The sequence below is a fragment of the Equus quagga genome, chromosome 12 (assembly GCF_021613505.1).
Source record: "Equus quagga isolate Etosha38 chromosome 12, UCLA_HA_Equagga_1.0, whole genome shotgun sequence".
In the NCBI taxonomy this organism is placed as follows: Eukaryota; Metazoa; Chordata; class Mammalia; order Perissodactyla; family Equidae; genus Equus; species Equus quagga.
This window is the reverse complement of record NC_060278.1, coordinates 20893470-20915707: the sequence shown is the minus strand read 5'-3', so window position 1 is coordinate 20915707 and position 22238 is coordinate 20893470. Positions and strand designations below refer to the sequence as shown.

General features: G+C 47.0%; 1 protein-coding gene across 6 annotated transcripts in view; it reads left to right on the top strand.

Moving 5' to 3' along the window:
* The window catches only part of CAMK1D (calcium/calmodulin dependent protein kinase ID), a 405571-nt gene that overhangs the window by 93284 nt on the left and 290049 nt on the right, over window positions 1-22238 (top strand). Inside the window, exons 1-2 of one of the 6 annotated variants that reach the window (XM_046680011.1) lie at window positions 7176-7222; window positions 11770-11871. The exons of 1 other annotated variant lie outside the window; for it this stretch is intronic. In XM_046680011.1, the coding sequence (XP_046535967.1) occupies window positions 11837-11871 (35 nt within the window). In that variant the 5' untranslated portion in view covers window positions 7176-7222; window positions 11770-11836. 4 more of the 6 variants (XM_046680008.1, XM_046680009.1, XM_046680005.1 and 1 more) reach the window with 4 other exon arrangements.

Sequence of the window (22238 nt, the reverse complement as noted above, 5' to 3'; positions counted from 1 at the left end):
GAGTTTGGTGGATTTGAGTTCCATGCAGAGCTTTAATGGTAGACTTGTAACTGAAGGGTAAGAGAATGGCCAACTCAGATAAACAAAAATAAAAAAGAAATCGTCCTGCTCATCTGAGCATTTCTGGAGCAGCCACTAATTACAATCTTCAGTTACTCATGAATTCAGGGATTCTTACAGAGAATTCTCTGATAGTCCAAAAATTTCACTGTGGTTGTTAGTTTTTATTTCTATTGACCCAATCTTACTTTAAGAACAACTTTTGACTAAAGAGCAACCACCGCATGTTCCATCTACGTTGTCGCATTTAATCATCCCTTTGGCCCTGTGATGTGGGGTATACCCCCGTGTTGCAGATGAAGAGACTGAGGTTCAGGTAGGCTAAATGCAAGGCCACCTGTTGAGTCATGGAGCTGGGCTGCGACTTCACGTCTCTGACTCAAGACCCATTCTCTCTGTCTCTTCACTACTGCCTACCCACTGGTGGAAATGTAGTAAAATGTCCTGAAAGATAGGAGGAGGCCAGAAAAAGGCTAAAATGATCTTGAATCATCAATTTCTGAGTAATCAAGAATTGACCAATATTTGAGAGAGTTAACTTCCGTTTCTTCATGTAAAAGTATTGATAAATATTGTAAGGAGCAAATGAGATAATGGATTAAAAATACTTTGATAAGTACGACCAGCAATAAATATGCAATAATGCAATATTTATTGCAAAAAATATGCAATTATTGCATATGCAAAAATATGCAATAAATATGCAAATGTGCAGAGAGCAGAAGGAATGGAAAGATGCTGCCACGCTTCGCATGTGGTAGATAGTAAGAGTTTGTGGTTGGGAATCCACCCTCATGTTTTCTTGACTGTTAGAAAGGATGGATTCCAACTGTCTGGTAACTGATGGATTCTTGTGTGAACAATGTCCCAGCCTAAAGAGTACAGTTATTTAATGCGTGTCTAAACGTTTTCACCTCTGGTAAAAAAATGAAAATGTCAGTCACACAAGGGCCGCCTCCTTCACTTTTCTCCCATCACTGTTCATTTTCCGAGAACATCAGCTGAGACGGACTTTGTAATGCCTGGCCTCCTAACCGGCACACTGGGGACCGACATGTATTTGCTGAATAAATGAACTACAGAAGCCAGGCTTCGTTTATATGACTGTCTGTAAGTAGGATGACCTCTTTATTGGTCTTTATTTACATGAATAAGCTTATAAAATTTATTTTTTGGGTTTTTTTTTTCTTTTAAAGATTGGCACCTTAACATCCATTGCCAATCTTTTCTTCTTCTTCTTCTCCCCAGAGCCCCCCAGCACATGGTTGTATATGCTAGTTGTAGGTCCCTCTGGTTGTGCTATGTGGGACACTGCCTCAGCATGGCCTGATGGGCGGTTCCATGTCTGTGCCAGGATCAGAACCAGTGAAACCCCGGGCCACCAAAGTGGAGCACGTGAACTTAACCACTTGGACACGGGGCCGGCCCCCTCTTTGTTGTTGTTGTTGTTGTTGTTTTTTGGAGGAAGATTGGCCCTGAGCTAACATCCACTGCCAATCCTCCTCTTTTTGCTGAGGAAGATTGGCCCTGAGCTAACATCTGTGCCCGTTTTCCTCTATTTTCTATGTGGGATGCCTGCCACAGCATGGCTTGATGAGTGGTGCTAGGTCCACGCCTGGGATCTGAACCAGCGAACCCTGGGCCACCGAAACAGAGTGTGTGAACTTAACCGCTATGCCACCAGGCCAGCTCCTCTTTGTTTTTTTTTAATTGAAATTTTTATTGCGGTAATTGTAGATTTACGTGAAGTTCTAAGGAATAATACAGAGAGATCCCTTTATGTGGTTTCCCCCAATGGCAACATCTTACAACATTATAGCACAGCTTCACAACCAGGATGTTGACATTGATACAGTCTACCCATGTCATTCATATGATCTGCTGATTTTATTCAAATATTTTTTTAAAGTGATTTTAAAATAGTGAAGTATGATTGGGGAGAATAAAAGCCAGGTTGTGGGCTCCTGTGCAAAGGTGGAACCAGAACGTTTGGACACCTGGGGGATGAGCCTGGTTCCCAGCTGCAGAGGAGAGCTGAGTGTGGGATGACTGCGGGTCCCCAGTCGGGGGGAGAGGTTTTCCCAGGGTGGCCTGGGGCTGAGAGCAGTAAGAGACTGTTGGGCAGCCCATAGCAAGGAGGAAGCATCCTGCATTTTCCAGGGAAGACCGGCCCCCTAGTGGGGACCCTTCCCACCTTTGATCCCCCCTAACTTCCAGTCCCTGGGGCAGGAACATGTGCAGTGGTTTAGGCTTGCAGGAGCCCTAGGTCTCGTCTACACCCAAATCCTAGACCACGCCTGCCCCTTCTGAACCAGAATTTCCAGAAGGTTTGAGAAGAATTAGCCTCTGTCTTTGTCATCCTTTCCTTTCATGTGGTTGTTTTGCTTATTGGGTTCAGGCAAGCAAATAATTAGGTATCGGAGGGCTGGCGGTGCCTCTTCTTATTCATTATTTAGCACCCTCTTCCCAATCCCAGATCTTCTGTGCTCTCAGCAGCCCACACAGCATCCTGCCCGGAGTTAACTCTTTCCTCTGAGCCAGGCCTTCCCTGTGGATGTGCAGGCAGCCAGGAAGATACTCGCTGCTTCCACTTAGGCATAACCCAGGAAGGCAGTATTTGCATAATGTTCTTTTATTTGGTTTGCCACCCTGTGCCATAGATTTGGAAAATAGAAGACACACCTTTCACAGGAATTACCATTTCTTAAACAAATAACTACCTAAGAACAGCTTACTATGTGAGAACCCTGAGAACTTTTTCCCCAGGAAAACCTAATATAATAAAATGCTTGGGCAAAAGTGTTTATAGTATAATATTATTTAATAAGGTTTTGAGAATCCAATTTTTAAATTTGCAGCTTCTGGTGAAAATAATGTTACATTTTACTTGGAGAACAATTTAGTTGAAATGATCCTTTCCAGGGATTTGGAAAATGCACGTGTTAAATTATTCTTTTTTTAAGTCTTTGCATGTAATCAGGTCTTGCAGAACCTTGTCATTCCTGGCAGATTTTTGTCTCCGTCCCCACTCTTTTGGTTTACTAGGTTCTTCTTCTTCTTAAGTACGGAACTTTTTCTTTAGGGCGTATTCTGATATTTAAGTAAATGGATGAATACCAGAAAAAAGGATGGTGAGTTTCTGCCTGATTGCTTTGAATTTTTCTTTGGATCCAAAGATATATCTAAATGATGCCAAATTTTCACATATTAGAAAGCAACCAGATAATTAGGTTTTTCAGAGTGTCTCAAAATGTCCATGATTCTGTCAACACAGCTAACCTTGGGGCTGCATTTGCTTCCCAGTTTTATAAGGATTTTCCCTAATGCTTTTGAAAACTTTGGCTTTCTATATAGTACACATAGGCTTGTTTGTGTAAATTAAGGAAAATGTGCTTCCCCCCCCACCTTTGTATGATATATAAAGACTTGAAGATGAATATAAAAATAGGCTGTAATCTGGCTACTCAGAAATAACCACTGTTAAGATTTTTATTTATTGCCCAGACTTTTTCTATACATAAATAGTTAATGGAATTACTTTCATATTATGTATTTCTTCCATTTCTCATTAAATGACATATCCTGGGCATTTTCTCATATTGTCCGTCTTTCCCCAAAATACTGTATGTGCCTTTTGAATCCCAAGAAACCCAGTCCCAGCTCGAACTGTGCATCATGACCCAATAAGGCACCGCCACCTCCATACTGAACAGGGCCCCAGTGTGGGTGGGGCTTGACCTGTCTTCTTTCCATCAGGGTCCCATGAGCGCCTTCTCATCATCCTCCTTCCTGCCCAGGTGTGTTTTTCTACATGTTTGTTTTTAGTTCTACTTTCTCGTTTGCCAGTGTCCATCAGAGGCTGGAGGCTGTGCCCTTCATTGCCTGCTGAGTTTCTGCTTGTGCACATGGCCCTGTAGCCTGTGGGAAGCAGGCTTCTCCTCTTGGAAAGTGGGAGTTAGCCCCTGCCTGGAGCAGTGTGTCTGAGGGCAAACTGGGGTCGGCGGGGGGTGGGGTGGGGGGGCGGTTCCTTTATGATTCTCTTTCGTGTTTACTTTGCGGCCTGAGAGCACGTGTTCTCCATGTTGACTTCTTGTTCAAGCATCTCCTTCAAGATGGTGAACACACGTTTTAGTGGCTGCTGTGGGGCTGGCTCTGCGTATCAGGTAACCACATGAAGTGTGTCCTGGGTCTTTGACTACAGCTCACCAACCAAAAACCTCAGGTTTCAAGGTCAGGAGCTGCCAGGATGCTGGCTGAGGGCCCTTCAGCTCATAAGTACTGAGAATCAAGAAGGACAGGACCAGAGCACTGGCCCCTCCACCCCAACCTGGGTTCTCCACCCATGTCTGCACCCACTCAATGGATGTCAGATTTCTTCCGTCACTGCCAGTGCAATATTGAGGAAGACACATTGAAAACGTTTCTGGGCTTCACTGCCAGTCCCCATTTAATCTGACTTTTCTCTGCCCTTCTTACTGTTTTCCTTTCTCCAGTACACAGCCATTTTGTGTGTATAACTCACTTTACTGGGGTGTGAGGGTCTTTTGAGATACAGGTGACATGCTATCCATGCAATTCCCCGTCATTTGTCTCTATTTATTCACGTCTAAATTTATCCCGTGCACTGATGGCTTCGACCCCGGCGAGACCCGTGAGCCTCCGGTGGTCTGTGCACATCACTGATGGCTCAGCCCAGCGTATCCTCTGATTCTGTGATTCCTGTGATTCAAAGCTTTCCTTCTGTGTTCAAAGCTTTCCCCCTCGAGCATACCTCTTCTTACGTGGAGGACTCATGCAACGTTATTCCAGCTGGCTTCACCTCACTCATTCCTTCCTCCCCCTCCATTCCTGCTCTCAGTCTCACTCTTTCTGCGTTCAATGTTCATTCATTCATTCGTTCAGCTGTTGTTGGAGATCTTCTATGTGCCAGGCCCTAGCTTGAGGCCACGTGTGCATGGATGAGTAGCACAGTCCCTGCCTCCCGGGAGCCAGGTAAGCAGACGAGTGTCCAAGATGGGGATTGCTCTGCTCATGGGCAAGGGCCGACGGAAACGCAGAGAGAAGTGGGCACAAGCCTGTCCAGGAGTCAGGAAAGCCATCCGTGGTGAGCTGGATCCCTTGAAGAGTTTGCTAGGCCAGTGTGGGGCAGAAGGAAGAGAGCCTGCAGGCGGAAGGAACAGCACAGGCAGAGGCTGGAGGCAGAAACGGTGTGGCACGCTGGTGAAGATCGGCTAGCGGGAGGATCCGTGCAGGAATCCAGCGCTGAAGTTGCACTTGGAAAAAGTAGGCTGTGGCCACGTCTTGAAGATCCTTGTACATCAAAATAATAACATGGTCTTTATTATGTGCAAGACAGTGTCTGAGCGTTTTATAGATATTAATTCATTTAATCCTCATAACAACTCTAAGAGGTAGGAACTGTCATTGTCTCCATTTTACAGATGGAAAAACTGGGCCCAGAGAGGCTAAGAGTTACACACGGTCTTTCAAACAGCAAGGGGTGGAGCTGGGATTCAAGCCAGGGAGTCTACTGGGGCGGGGTGGGGGTGGGGGGGGTGACTAGAAGGCCCAGAGTTAGCTCTCCTAATGGCCCAGCTTACTGCCTCTCACTCCAGAACTGGCTGTTGTCCTGCTGGCCTTGGGGAGCCATGGAAAGGTGATAAGTAGTGGGGAAAAAGATTTGAAATTTGCACAGATAATCTTTATCTTTAGAGACAGATGGAGACTCGATCCAGGAAGACTGTTCAGAAGTCCCTGCCCTTGGGAGAATCTGGTGGAACAGTCTTTTAGAATCTCTTTCTCAGAATTGTGTATACTGAGAAGGCAATTCTAGAACGTATTTTTAAACTGGGATTCATTTATCACAAAAACACGCCCTATATGCTAACAGAATTTAATGTTTGCATTACCTAATAAATATGTTTGTGATCTAAACTATTTTGCAATATAATAAAAGGAATTGTTTTTGATTAGACTTTTCTTAAGTCCCTTTGGATCTTCTTTTCACATCTGAGTTGGATGGGAGGCTGGCAGTTTCACTAACAGAGATTTTAGGAAATCACTGGAGAGGGAGGAAGGGCAAGTGGGTCATCTGTGATGGTGCCCCTAACCAGGACCTCTTTCATGAGGGTTTTTTTTTTTTTTTTTTTGTGAGGAAGATTGGCCCTGATCTAGCATACGTGCCAATCTTTCTCTATTTTTTATATGTGGGATGCTGTCACAGCATGCATGGCTTGATGAGCGGTGTGTAGGTCTGTGCCCGGGTTCTGAACCCACAAACCCTCGGCTGCTGAAGCGTAGTGCACGAACTTAACCACTATGCCACTGGGCTGGCCCCAGCATTGTTTGTTTTTTTACCATTTTTTTGATTGTAGAAAAGTATCCATAACATAAATTTTCCCATTTTAACCCTTTTAAAGTATACAGTTCAGTGGTATTAAGTACATTCACATTGTTGTGCAACCATCACCACCATCCGTTTTTATCTTCCAAAACTAAAACCCACTAAACAGTAATGCCCCTTATCCCCTCACTCCTGAGTTCCTGGCATGTGCCATTCTACCTTCTGTCTCTATGAGTCTGACTACTGTAGGTGCCTCATATCAGTAGAATCAGACAGTATTTGGCTTGTTGTGTCTGATTTATTTCACTTATTATAATGTCCTCGAGGTTCGTCCATGTTGTAGCATGTGACAGAATTTCGTTCCTTTTCAGGGCTGAATCATATCTGCTGTATGGCCAGACCACAGCTTGTTTATCCATTCATCCATCAATGGGCACTTGGGTTGATCCATCTTTTGGCTGCTGTAAATAGTGCTGCTATGAGCATATATCAGCTGTCTGTTCAAGTCCCTCCTTTCAGTTCTTTTGGGTATTCTGTGAGGTTTTAACCCCTCCTAGATCTGAACTTGGGAACTATTATGTAGTTGTGTTCAGGGGCATGGAAGTTGCCTCCTCTGCCCTTCCTTTCCTACCATGTCGAATGAGTCATATTTAATATAATATTAGGGGTGAGTTTCCGGAGGAGTGTGTTTTGGAACTGGTTCTCCTCCCCATTTTTGTGAAATAAGCATAGGGGACATTAAACAAGAAGCATTTACTGGCGAGTGCCAAGCAGGAGGTGACTGCGCCCTGCGCTGTGGAAGTGCCGGTGGAGATGGGGGTGAGAGGGGAAGGGACCGGGAGAGCAACGCTCGTTTGAGCACAGTCTAGAAAGCAGACACTACGGGAATTATTGAGTTTGTATTTCGTGGTGGTGCATGGGGATGAGAGAAAAGGCTAGAGTGACTTCCAGATTTCTTGGGTGACTAGATGGTGCCATTAGCTAAGATGACTGGCAGATGGGGAGGGCGGTAAGAGATCACAGAGCGTGCATCTATTTTGGGCCCCTCCCAAATCAGGGGAGAAGCTCCATGGGCCTGCAGATGATCTGCAGGGTAGGATAATTACAACGCAACTGTTCAATGGAACTGGAAAATGAAATAAAGATCCTGTCTAATGAGTTCGAATTTAGATTCTTATCCAGAGAAGATGGTTATCTTTCTTTGTGGAGATTTCTCTTATCGTGTCAGGGTTTTATATTTTGGGAATCTGTAGTGAAGGTTCATATGCTCTTGGTTTGTTTCAAAGGTGGCAGATGAAACTAGGAGGGTAATTTGATGTTAAATGTTATAAGTATTTCCGCCTAAATTTTTGTACCCTACTTTGAACTTGGATTTGGGATGAGTCATACTTATGTCTTACTAGCACCTGCTTTGTCTAGCTCTATAAACCCCCTATCAATAGGCTTACCACTCTTCATTCCCACCAAACCTAGCTCATCGCTTCCCTTGCTCCAAGTCCTGTCGGTATAGAATTGGAGTGAAGTATACAGAGAGAGGAATGGATGTTATGGGAGGGATAATGGGTTCACTTTGAAATATCTTCTTTTTTTTTTTTTTTGAGGAAGATTAGCCCTGAGCCAATCCTCTTCTTTTTTGCTGAGGAAGACTGACCCTGAGTTAACGTCCATGCCCATCTTCCTCTACTTTGTATGTGACATGCATGCCACAGCATGGCTTGACAAGCAGTGCGTAGATCCACACCTGGGATCCGAACCGGCAAACCCTGGGCTGCCGAAGTGGAACAGGTGACCGCAGTGCCACCGGGCCAGCCTTCCAGATATCTTGATCTTGAGATGCTGGTGGGACATCCAGGTGGGAGTAAGTAGGTGGTTGGATATAAAAGTCTAGTGCTCAGGATCGACTTGAGGCTGGAGGTAGCTATGAAAGTCACCCCTGTGCCCAAGGGGATGAGCTGCCAGAGAGAAAATCAGGCAGGAGAAGAGGAGAAGGCCAAAGAGAGAAGACCGTCTTCTTCTTTGTCTACTCCTGTACCCATTTTAGGTGACAGAGCAAGCGAGAGGGCCCAGATTAAGAGATGGCATCTGACCTGGACCATTCCACTATCTTCATACGCACAGTGCAGACTCCAGAGCAGGAAGGATGGGATTCAGCAGACAGGCTGGAAGAGACAGGATGAGACTTGGCAGCCACCTGGGCTGGGGGAGAGGGGCCCCGGAGGAGACTGTGAAGGGAGGTCAGGGGACAGGAGAATTAAGACAGGAGGTGTGTTGGGAGTCGAAGGAGAATGTTGAGGGAGGCGGAGCAGTCAAGATGCCAGAGGGGACAAGATGATTGACAAGTGTCCACAGCATTCGGCTGTTAGGAGGCCCTCATGACCTCTGCCAGAGTGGTTTCAGGTGATGGTGGTACATAATCCAAGAAGGGGTTCTTCCAGCGTGTTCTCTCCCTAGCTCTTGAATTCCAGACACTCCGTCAGTCTGGACATGATGCTTCTTATCGCCTGGCTTACTAAAAATACCCTTCAAGCCATTCAGAATGTGGTCTAAAGACTTCCGTTCTGCGTTTTAAATGCCAGTATTTGAACTCAGACATCGCCACTCCTCTCTCTGGAGGCGTCTTCTAAAAACTCCTGTTACCTTTATTTTGACAATAAAAAAGGGTATGCTTTTATTTCCTGGGATGCCCAACCGCTAAGATGCTTGAGGAGCCGGAGTCTGTGGGAGTCTCGATGGGTCACAGGTAATGTGGATTAGTGACCCCAGGATCCTGGGGGACCTTGGACAGTAATATCTACCAGTTTCCCTTAACTTCTCTCCTGGGACTGTCCTTACACCACTTCCCTGAAAACCAGAGCTGTCATGGATTCCAGTCTTACTCCAGCTGTTTCTGAGTTCTGCTGTTCTATGAATCTTTTCCGCTGACACTGATCCTAATAGGCACAGAGTATTGAGTGCCCACCACGCTTAGGGCCTATATTATCTCATTTAATTCTTAAATTGTAGCCCTATGATATTAACCCTCTTTGCTGCCGGAGGAAACTGTGACTGACAAATTTAAGTAACTGTCTTAAAGCTGGTGGTTCCCAAACTTGCACATCTGTCCGAATACCCTGGAGGGCTTGTGAAAACACTATGCGCTCTATACAGAAGCGGAAATAGAATGATGTCCACCTGAAATTTACACAATGTTATGAACCAATGTGACCTCAATAAAATAATTTAAAAAAAACCCAAAACACAGACCACCGGACCCCACCCCTGGACTGCCGACAAAGTAGGTCTGTGACGGGTTTGGGGAAGTTGCATTTCTACCAGGGTCCCAGGTGCTGCTGGGGCTGTAGGGACCACACTTTGACAACCGCTGGTCTTAGCCGCGCAGCTGCGCAAGAGGGTGGGGGTTCACGCCCCGGCGTGCTTGTGGCTTTGTGTAAGTCATCTCAGGAACTGCAGTGGAGGGAAGCCTGCTTGTTGCCTGGGATGGACTCCAGGCCTCCTAGTCGGAGATTCAGGTGAGCAGGGATTTCTCTTTTGAGTGAGATCCTGGCATGCATGGATGGACTGAGGCAAAGGGAGCATTTGGGGGCAGGAGCTAAGAGATGGCATTGCCTACATAGAATTGCAAACAGTGATAACATCGACTAAAAGTCGGTCTGCTTTGTTGTCACTCTGTGCCAGCGATTCTAAACAATGTCTGTGATAAATACTCTTCTCCCCACTCCCTTTATATATGCCACTGCCTGGCGACGAAAGATAAAAACACTACAACACCCTTCTTGGTTGGGGCTCCGGTAAGCTCCACCTTCAAGGGCCTCACCTTCTACTTCTCTATTATCCATGCATGAGTGCTTAATCCACTTTTTTTTTTTTTCTGAGGAAGATTAGCCCTGAGCTAACTGCTGCCAATCCTCCTCTTTTTGCTGAGGAAGACTGGCCCTGAGCTAATACCTGTGCCCATCTTCCCCTGCTTTATACGTGGGGCGCCTCCCACAGCATGGCTTAGCCAAGCGGTGCCATGTCTGCACCCGGGATCCGAACCCATGAACCCCAGGCCGCCAAAGCAGAACGTGCAAACATAACCACTGCGCCACCAGGCCGGCCCCTTAATCCACTTCTAATTGCTAAATCCTTCCTCCTTTGTCTCAATTTTAGGGCTAAAATAATCTAATTTAAAATACTCCAGGAATAAGTAAAATACGATAGTTTCATGGCAATGCCTTCTGTATCACACACTGTGCCAACCACTGGACACGGAACCTGTAGAATCCTCGTAATGACCTCTGTTATTGTCCCCATGTTACAGGGGCACAGAGTTTAAGTCATTTGCTGGGGATCAGATGGCTAGTGAGTTGGCAGAGCTGAGATTCCCACCAGGCAGCCTAGATCCAGGGCCCATGTCCTTAACCACTACGCTCCACTGCCCCTCAGGCAGACAGTCGGTGCTTAATAAGTGCACATTGGATGGTCACATGGAAATGGGTAGGCATATTAGATGCCAGCAGTCCAGGCAGCTCTGGTCTCTCATAGTGACTCTGGGTCCACGCCCGGTGGCAGAAGATCCCGCTGTGTTGCATCGTGTCTTTCTCGCAGGCTGCTGCAGCGTTTACCTCCACTGTGATGAAATGTGTATTCCCTTGTGGGGGTGGTTATTGGTATTTATGGAGCATCTTATAGCTGAAGAGCTCCAGAAGCAACAATTACCTCTTTAATCCTCTTAGCATCTCTGAAAAGAGGGAAGTGAACTGGTGTAGCCTGCTCCTTCTGCCTCTTCTTGCTTCTCTCACTCCTGTCCCCGTAGTCTACAGAATGCACACAGCAGCAAGGTGAGAGCTGGAGAGGGGGCATTTGGAGGGAATAAGTCATTTCTTTCTTTCTTTCTTTTTTTTGCTGAGGAAGATTAGCCCTGAGCTAACATCTCTTGCCAATCCTCCTCTTTTTTTTTTTTTGCTTAAGGAAGACTAGCCTTGAGCTAACATCTGTGCCAGTCTTCCTCCACTTTATATGTGGGTTGCCACCACAACATGGCTGATGAGTGGGCTAGGATCGCACCTGGGATCCCAACCTGTGAACCCAGGCTGCAGAAACAGAGCATGCTGAACTTAACCACTACACTGCGGGGCTGGCCCTAGGAATAAGTCATTTCATGCAAGTCACGTTCAGAGCTAGGTGGAAGTTTAGGACTCCTTGCGGGGGCCTCGAGGTCACCTCACCTGCATTCCCACTTCTGCTGGCGATGCTTTGTACTACCTGGTAGCTAAACGGAGAACTAACCTTCTTCCTGCTGAAGAAATCTCACCAGCCACTTTCACTACCCTCCTTCTGCTCAAGGAAAGAAAGTTTGAATAACAGAATTTTGTTTTCTTCTCCAGCAGTGAATTCTTCTGTCTTGGCAACTGCAGCGTTCAAGACAAGCTATTCAGAGGAAGAGCAGAGAAAATGAAAGGGGAAGAAGTCTGGGAAACTTCTTTGGTGTTAGTATTTTTTTCCATATGCACGGATATATTACTCACATATGCATCCATGACTGCTTCTCAGCAGCCTCCGGGGCGCAGGCATGATCAACGGCCACTGGTTGTGACTGTCTTTGTTATGTGTACGGAACCGAATTCAATGGCGGCACCTGAAGATATTCTGCGAGGAGATAAGGCTAATTTTGGTCATCTGAACATGCCAATGGGATGCCGTGATGGTGCTGGAGGTCTCCTTGTGTATGCCGATGTTTTCTGTTACTAAGGGGGGAATAAAGCCTAGATAAATAAGATCCCTATTGCTGACGTTCAGGAAATTTTCAGACGTTAGGCTCTCCTATTTCAGGATTGTTGTTAATCATTTCTCTGGCCAGATCATGGTGCTCGCTAAGTGTGCGAAAGAGATAATACAGTTAGAGAAATACTCAGCCTTGGCTTCCTGTTCCTTTTTTCTCACGATCCTTCGTTATGATGTCTGGCTGGATTGGTTTCCTCCTTCCGGCCATTGACCATCTCTGCCCGGCCACTCCCTGTGTGTGTGTGTGGAGCAGGTGAAGGCCCCAAATTCCAGACTTTGGGAGATTCCAGTCTGTCTTTGTTGAGGGGCCATCATTCAGTCTCATGCTTTTGTTTTCAACCATTTACATTTTTTTAAGGAGCTGATTTCATACTCATGGAGCAGTGGCTCCAAGTTCAGGATGATGTACTGAGCTAAGGTTCTAGACCTGAAAAAGGCAGAGCAGAGTTGGCATTCTGGAGGCTTCCCTCTTTGCTCATCCACGTGTCTGTGACCCATGACCTTTGTGATGGGAAAGACATCAATACTGCTCCAGCTGGGCTCTGAGCTCTGGCTTTCCCCCCAAGGCAGCCACCTGCTCCGCTCCGGTCCCCTCTCCTCTCCCCTCCTGAGTGCATTCTCTGCAGCCAACAGCACCCAGTCAGTGTTCCCCACTGTGTTTCCCTTCCAGATAGAGGAAAATGTATTAAATATGTGTTAGGAGAAAGGAAGGCCAGTCAAGGAGATCTTGAGATGAAACAGAAAGATGGAGGCACGCAATACTTATTTTACCTCCTTCCCTCCAGGAAGGCAACGATGGAGAGCTGTCATTATCCTCTACAGAATTACAGGATAGAGCTAAAGTTCTTAGAAATGCTGGGGAAGGCAGGAAGCTCTTCCAAGATGGCCGAGGGAAGCCAGCAGGGACATTAGCTTGGGGGAGGATGAGCTCATAAGAGGGGACCACTGTGCAGTGGAAATAATGACTTCCTTTGGCCTCCGCTGCGGAAAACAGCTTCTAGGTGATGGCTGAGGGAGTTCAGCCTGGCTTGTGGCTTTCTTTAGATGTTCTCCAGGTTTCTGACATGTGTTGAGTGGCTTGGATGGAGAGGCCATTCTGCAGCTGCTTATGCGGTGACCGTGACCGTGCAGCTGGCTGTGTGCCTGCGGAGGGCAGGTGTGAGAAGAACGAAGCATGGGCCTCCATTGTGTGCCCAGCTGAAATCTGTGTCCTTGTTGGTTTCTTTCTTTCTCCTCCGACCCCAGCCGTTTTCCTTTATGCCACCAATTCCTATCCAGTGTGAAAAGGTTTTACATCCAATTCCCATCCCATGTGGAAAGATTTCCTTTTCAGATTTGTGTGCTGAGCCCAGCAGAGCAGAGACGAGTAAGTGCTGTAACATTCTGCATGTTTTCACCCCTACCCGTACAGGCATTTCTAAGGAAGAATGCAAAGAGGCCTGAAATACAATGTATTAGTGTAACAGAGAAGTGAAGAGTATTTTTAGGAAATGTGGCTAAAGCAGATTATTGGGGTGAGTGAGTGAGTCAGGTGAGGGAAGAGCGGGGTGTTCTGGGTTGAGGTTCATGGCTGCCTCCAGCTGTCCCCAGAGTTGACAGACCAATGGGGCCTGAGGACACCTGGGCTTGTGGTGGCTCCTGGGAGACTGAGGGCTTCTGGAGGAAGCTGCACTGATTTTAAAGCCCGGTCTGTCATGGGAAATAAGTAGAGGCAAGCAGTGCGGTGAAGTCCAGAAAGGCCTGTGGCTGTGAACCACCAGGTTCACTGGAGAGGCTGGCCCCCAGTGTGCCTGCCATTGGCCCCTCTCTCTGTGGAGGATGAGAGGCTGGTCAGACGAAGCTGTGGAAGCAGGAGGAAGGCAAGGCAGGGGCTGTGAGCACTGTGGAATCCTGGGAGGGAAGGCGGGGACTCTTACCGTGGAGCCTTTGCCACACCACCCGAAACTCTCTGTAATTCAGTTTCTTTATCAGCAAACAGAGTGTGTTAATACTTCCTCAGGGAGTCGTAAGTCCAAACAAGGTCCCGGATAAGGGAGGGTTGGAACTTTCCAAAGAAAATTGCTCGAAATGCCAAGATGTAATATTATATTAGCTGGGGTTTAATGCTTGATAGCAATATGAGTATTAATTGCCCCTTGTAGTGGCACTATTCACAATAGAACAAAGTTCAACCCCAGGCAGCTGCTTCTGGTGTCCATTTGGGACTCTGGCTGCCAGAATGCGCAGAGGGCCTGAGGCTAAGGCACTTTCCCCACCTGGAGGTCCCGTGCCAACCCTGTGGTTGGGCCCTCCGTGTTGGCCAAGTTCCCTCTGGGATCCTCAACTTCATGTGTGTCTGTGACACCTGCTCCCATATTCTCTCTTGTAGAAAATAGCCATCACCACTGCGGTAGTTAATTTTTTGTGTCTACTTGACTGAGCCATGGGGTGCCCAGACATTTGGTCAAACATTATGCTGGGTGTGTCTGTGAGGGTGTTTTTGGGTGAGATTCACATTTGAATTGGTAGACTGAGTAAAGCAGATTGACCTCCCTAGTGTGAGTGGGCCTCGTCCAATCAGTGGGAGGCCTGAATAGAACAAAAAGGCTGACCCATCCTTGAATAAGAGGAATGCCTTCTGCCTTTGAACTGGGACGTTGGCTTTTTCCTGCCTTTGGATTCATGTTGAAACATCGACTCTTCCTGGCTCTCGAGCGTGCTGGTCTTTGGGCTGGAACTATCAGCTCTCATTGGACTCGAACTTGCTGACTCACCCTGCAGATCTTGGGACCTGTCAGCGTCCATAATCATGAGTCAGTGCCTTGTAATAAATCTCTTTATTTGTTGTTTCTGTTTCTCTGGTTCTATCGGTTCTGTTTCTCTGGATAACCCTGACTGATCCAGTCACCTGCCAAGTCCAGTCACACTTTGTGGTCCACCCAAAACGCTCCTTCTCGATTACAGGATTTTACGAGAGGGCAGTGAGTGAGCAGAGCAGTAGAATTTGGGGTCTCTCATCGTTTAGACTTCGTGTCGCAGGCAGTGGTCGTGTCATAGTCATGGGGCCCCACTTTTAGAAAATTTCCATGCTTAGAAATGTAAACCTATGCAAAAGGAGAAATTAGGAGTTAATTTTTCACATTCCAGTGGGATTCCGCACAAGGTCCTTTTAATTAATGAGTTCCCTCTTTGATTTGGAAAATTTTGCTTTGCACTAACCCTTTCGGGAACACATGGGTTCCCTCAGATGAACTGTTCCTCTCTCATCAGCCTCGGCTGCAGAACATCGAGCGACCTTATTGATCAATTCATGAGGTTGCTCATTTGGTGACTTATTTCACAGACTGTTCTCCAACAGCTAGTGTGGACCTGGGAGTTGCCCTGTGGCTTGGAGAGCTTTGGTCGATTTGTGCCTTTTTTGTTAATTTGAGTTTGATTTTATTGGAGTCCCCCTGAGTCAGTCCTGGAGTCCTTTTCTAATTGTTCGATGCCCTCAGCGAGCCTCAGCTCCCTGGTGTAAGGATTCCTATCCCAGAAGAAAGGCGCCAGGTAACTGGAATCATTTCTGATGCACCCTTCAAGGGACTCCTGTCGTCAGGAAGAGGGTATCAGGCTCAAAAGAGTTCTGAAGGGTCAGCGGGACAGACTTTTCTCTCTGTTCTGACCACAGAACACTGTGTTCTACACAGACCCTTGGCCGGATTCAGGAAATGTCAGTGTTCTCTAAAATGGAGAATGTAAATTTGGGGAAGTGCATTACCCCCACTGTAAAAATGCCTATTAATATATCCTTATTAAATAATAAGCTAGTCGTATGGATTCATGGCTCCTTCATTCTTGTGTTAACAACCCGGGCATCTCCGGATCTCCCCAGGATGACATCTATTGATGAGCACAAGCCTGGGAAATACCCTCTCCTAGAGCCTCAGGAAATCTCTTTCCCCAGCTGCCCTCCCTTCACAGACACCACATGCTCTAATTCTCCTGACATCATTCACTCTAAGGTGGAAGTGACTGATAACCACTTAGTGCCATGCTTCATAGAGTTAGTTGCAAGTCCCAGGTAAAGTTTCCAACGTTAACTCTTTAAAGGTTGCAGATTTTTTCTTCTGAGCACAGAGGCCTCCCAAGCTCCCTGAAATCACAGAGGTGGGTGCCCGAATCGTGTCCTTGGTGGTGATGGGTAAATGCACCTGGCGATTCTTCCCTATGCCCTGGCTGAGTACACTAGGAGAAAATGACTTTATCCTTAGTCTCCTCCTGAGCCCAGAATGAAGACTTCTCGGACCACAGCGTAAGCAGCCACTCTCTCTGAAGCAGGTGCAGAGTAGATTTGCTGTTAGAGACCATCCACATGGCCTGAACCGTTGGGGTACTGCCCTGCTGTTTTCTGTCTTGGAGGTTACCGCAGTGCGTAACTGCTCACGCTCTTTACACCCCTCTAGTTCATGTCCGCCGCTCCCACTTCCGATCTTTGATCCCGCGCTCTCACGTACTTTTGCCTGAGGTTGACCATCTGCATCAGCAGCTGTTCACAGGCGAAGGCCAGCTGGGCAGAGAGCCAGGTGCCGCCAGCAGCCCAGACACCTCGGAAGCTGCATTCCAGCCTTCAGCACCAGGGGAACGTGTCTCTGGACACGATCTTCCCCTGCTCCAGATAGTGTGGGACAGCCACACTCACAAGTCTGGGTGCTAAAGGTGTTGGTGACACTTGGCCTAGGAAGGAGCAGGCCAGCGCTGTGCTGGTGTGTCTCCGAGGGTTTCTGGGTGCAATCTTTGATGGCCCCCATGGGAGAGCCACCCTCCCCATGTGCCACAGCCCTCGCCTCTGCTGTTAAGCCTTAATTGGACCTGGAAACCACTTCAGGGTTGTCCCCTCCCTGCCTGGTGCTTGGAGGCAAAGGACTCGAGAGACATTGTTTTGAAATTAATTAGAGTGTGATAAACGTTGTGAAACAGCAATACTGCCCTTGGAGCTGTCAGCCAAGCCAGCTGCTCGCGGGGCACTGTGACACTTTGACTTGCTAGATTCTTCTACCCGCCGTGGCTGTTCGGTTCCTGTGGTGTGGAAAGGGAATTTGGGGCCCTGCTCCAGGTAATCGGAAGATGGGAAAGTGATAGATGGGGAAAGAGGTTTTAAGGCAGAGAGAGGAAAACAGGATGCGTGTTAAAGAAATATATCAGAATGCCAGGCCTGCTCGCCCTCTGTTGTTACTTTCCTGGCATGAGGAGGTTAGGCCTGGCTCATTCACTATATAATGAAAAGGAAAAGAATGCTATGCAGACACTGGGGATTTGATAAATGCTTCTTGAGTTCAATACAGATTTCCATGGCCCATTTCCGTGCCTTTCACAGAACCGTCCCGCCCCACGCACATTAGCTTGCAACCCTAGCTCACTGGAGGGTATGAGTGTGTGTGTGTGCGCACGTGCTCTCAACTGAATGTTTGTGTCCCCCCAAAATTCATATGTTGAAACCTACCCCCAGTGTGATGGTACGAGGAGGTGGGACCTTTGGGAGGTGATGAGGTCATGAGGGTGCAGCCCTCATGAATGGGATTAGTGCCCTTATAAAAGAGACCTCCGTGAGCTCACTCGTCCCTTCCATCATGTGAGGACAGCGAGAAGATGACCCACTATGAACCAAGAAGCGGGCCCTCACCAGACACCGAGTCTATGGGAGCCTTGATCGTGGACTTCCAGCCTTCAGAACTGTGAGAAATAAATGTCTGTTGTTTATAAGCCCCCCAGTCTGTGGTTTTCTGTTTCAGCAGCCCGAATGGACTAAGACTGTGCCAGGTGGCCGAAGAAGGATCTCAAGCTCTGGTGGAAAATATCTGGGGACGTCTGGGCCGCACTGCTCTGGTCTGTAACTGATGGTGGTTAATCGAGCTCCTCAGGCTGGACAGAGTAGTCACAAACTAAAGGCAGAAATGACACCTGCTGAAACCAGTTCCTTATCAGGAACATGTTTATTTATTTTTGCTTAGTTGTTTTTTATTATAAAATTCACACAGCCTCCTGGGGCAAGGTCACTTTAGATTTACTTTCTAAAGTGATGCAAAGACAAGATGTATATTTTTTTCTGTGTCTAAAGGGAAATTTCTTGCATCTAAAAGAATTCCACCAGAATAAAAGATCCCCAGCGTCCACTGTCAGAGGCTGAGCAGCAGAAGAACTCTGACTTCAGAGGGAGCCTGTCGGACTCTGAGTCCCTTCTCGGCCACTTACTGGCTCTGAGAACTGGGCGAGGCATGCTTGGTTCATCACCTGTCAGGTATTGTGAGAGGATTCACTGAGAGAATATACTGCCCTTCTCACACAGCCTGGCATGGAGAGAACATCCACTCACTGTTAATTGTTAAAAAAAATCATTAAAGGGCCTATAGTGATGATTCTCCATCATCTTCCGTTTAATCCATTTCTAACTGCAGGGTTGATCTTTTTTTTTAACGTGTCCTCTTTGAGAAGGATCATTTTGGAGAGCATCCACTGTGGATTTCATGGCTGCAGGCCCCAGGCCGTGTTCCCCTGCTCTGGAGCTGTTCTCCCAGGTGGGAGGTTTGAAGCCAAGAGCATAGAACACCAGCACAAGGGCTTCCCCTCACTAGAAAGCTGGAGTAACAAAAACATACATGTAGCTGCCATCATTTACAACCGTGACCGTTCATGCAAGGGCCGCATGGTGAGAGGGAAGACCTTCCTGATCTGGGGAGCTGGCTGCCTCTGCCCCTACAGTCGTCCGTGGGCTCCCAGCCTGCCCACCTGGCATGAGTGAGTGGACTGGCATAGATGGAGCTTGGGGCTCCCTGAACGGGAGGCAAGGGCCCGTCCGCGCCTGTCCCTGCAGATGGCCACAGATCATTCGTCTTCCTGGGCTGATTTTGCAGCCCCGCTCCCGCCTGTCTCTGGCTGAGCATAGATTTCCAGCTTCCGCAGCCCGCTTTGGTGTTTCATGGGTGGCTAGCTTTGGCAGGTGCAATGTGGTTTTATTAATGGGTGAAACCCTTGAACACTTCATTTGTGTGTTCTTGTTAGTAACTTAAGAGGGCATGGTGACATGTTTCCTGACCCATATAGGCAAATCTTTGTAGGCAAGTCTGTCCCTTGGGCTGTCGCCAAAACAGATCTTGCGGATGTCTCCTAGAAGCAAGTGGCAGCAGGGCTAGTAGTGAAGTGATTCTCCGAGGGTTGAGGGACCCAGGCTGAAGTCTGGAGGGGGGCAGGTACCTTTGGGGTGTGCACAGGGGCCCTGGCAAAGATGTGGCAAGCACCCACACCCTACCCACCTTGCAGAGTGTTAGGGCAAAAAGGAACCTTCCAAGATCCCCTTGTGCAAATTTGTAGGCTTTTTACATCGTGTAAAATATCTGATGCAAGCTGTGTATCCTCTCATAAGAAAAACGCACCTATGTACACACCTGCAATTTTGCAGACAATTTCAGGAGTTCACCGACTGCCAGAAATATGCTATTAGGTCATAGATAAGGGATAAGGGACAACTGAGCTACTATATTCTGGATCCTCCCTATTCCTTTATTCACTGGTGCACTTATTTCCGACCACCTAGCTACTTAGTGGCAAAGCCAGAGCTAGGAGCTCACTGAACAGGGCTAGACTCTCAGTCCAGTGCTCTGTCGACAACCCCACATTGCTTTCACCGAACCTCTCTGCCTTACTGGTCTCGGTGACCACATGGGCCACATGGAAATGACTGTTGTCTTATTGCATCTCAGCATAGATGAGATTTGCTTTCCTAAACCAGCTAAGTAGAGGGGAGCCTTCACTCCCTGTCCCCTTCACCCCAGTCTGTGGATTCAAAGCTAGTTCTGGGAAGACAAAGAAGGGAAGGAGAGTGTGTGACTTCACTGCTGGCGGCGGGGGCTCATTATCCCACTTTGCTTGACGTTCTCGTTAGTAAGTGGCGGTTTGGATACAGAGAATATTCTTTTTTTTTTCCTTCCCAAAGCCCCAGTACATAGTTGTATATCTTAGTTGTAAGTCATTCTAGTTCCTCTATGTGGGATGCCACCACAGCATGGCTAGATGGGCGGTGTGTAGGTCCATGCCCAGGATCTGAACCAGCGAACCCCAGGCCGCCAAAGCGGAGCATACAAACTTAATCAGTCGGCCACGGGGCCAGCCCCCAGTAAGGTCATTTTAGAACAGAAGGTGTATTAGTTTGCTAGGCCTGCCATAACAAAGTCCCACAAACGATGTGGATTTGATAAGAGACAATTATCGTGTCAACAGTTTGGAGACTGGAAGTCCAAAATCAAGGTGTGGGCAGGGTTGGTTCCTTCTGGGGGCTGTGAGGGAGGACTCTGGTCCAGGCCTCTCTCCTTGGCTTATGGTGGCCTTCTTCTCCCTGTGTCTCTTCACATCATCTTCTCTCTATGTGTGTCTCTTTGTCCGAATTTCCCCTTTTTATAAGGATACCAGTCATATTGGATCAGGGCCCACACTAATGACCTAACTTTAACTTGATTCACTCTATAAAGACCCTGTCTCCAAATAAAGTTATATTCTGAGGTTGTGGGAGTTAGATTTCAGCATGTGAATTTTGAGGGGTCGGCTCAGCTAATAACAGAAGGCATTTCCTGATTGGCACATCTGAGCGAGGCACTTTGGTGACCAGGCTTGGCCTGGTTGAATGTGCTTTCCATAATTCTGTGCTATTTGATTTATTGAGGCTCTATTAGATATATTTCCTGTAAAAAGTGACAGGACAAGTCTTTGGAATGTTGGAGAAAAATCTTGATTTTTCTGGAAGACTTGGCAAATATGCTGAGCACCCACCTGAGCTGATAAAATTTGCTTGGGGGTTGGGGTGGAGGAAGTAAATCTGTGAGCTCAACAGCATTCATTGGGGGGTAATGATTTTCGTGCTCGAGTCACGGAGGCTGGGTTTTGGAAGCATCTCCCGTCTTTGTTCTAAGTGTCTGACTGCTCAGGCCCGACCCCAGTAGTGCTGTGTTCGGTGAGAAAGAACTTTCCATTGGAATTACATTTTTATGAATGGTGTCAATTCTGTTCTCTGGGAGTGGAGAAATCACACTCTCAGAGTGAATGTAGAAGGAGGTTAAGACACCACCTCCATCAACATAAATAGGTGAGGAATTCACGAGGACATTCAATTTCTCATGGAGAAAAGATGAGTTATGCCTTTTAGCCTAGAATAGACCCTGGGGCATCAACCTGTTTATATCTCTTTTTTAAGTTATTTTGTGTTAGTAGGATCAAGGGGATTGAAGACGAGCTGCGACAGTGGGGTCACATGTGTTTTCGGGGGAAGCCACTCCCCTCATCCGAGCTTTAAAGGACAAATGGAAGATGCATGTTGTTTAGAATGTGGGAATTGCGATTTGGAGAGGGTGAGGGGAAATACCAGGTGAGAGTAATTGAAAGGATATCATAGGAGATTTATCCCTGGGCTTGAGACCTTGAGGTAATACACATCTCTTCAGCATAGTGCTTGTGGAGGGGGAAATACTGGGCCCAAGGTGAGCCATGAATTGCATAGCAAGATGAGTGTCTCGGGACTGGTAGGTGTCATGCCAGTACCCACAAGAGAAATCTCAGCCATCTCTTCATTACATCAGATGAAGGTAAATACCGGAAGAAGCTTAAATTCGGTTATAGAACTAGATGATGTGGGGTGATTTATGTATGGGAAATGTTGAATCCCAGGCTAGCTTCACTCTGTGTATTTTTGACATGCAGCTTATTTTTGAGTCATTTTTCCTTCTGAGCTGGTGTGTGCTTAGGAAGTGCGTGCTAATTTTTAACATTAGTTTTATACATACACATACACATTATATTTGAAAGTCCTATATATGTAGAAAGACATACCTTCTCCTTGCCCCTCCCAACCTCCACCATTTCAGCCTAGTGTGTCACAAAGCCTGATATTTTTGTATTCACTTTCATATTTGCTGTGGTGTCAGATTTTCTTGTCACTTTTGATCTTCATTGGTTGGATTGATTAAGAGCTGACTATCTCATTGTTTTGAATTTGAGACCTGGTAATGAAACTGATGCTAAACACAAACTAGAAATCAGTGGGGTAAGAAGGATTAGAGGTGGAATTTCT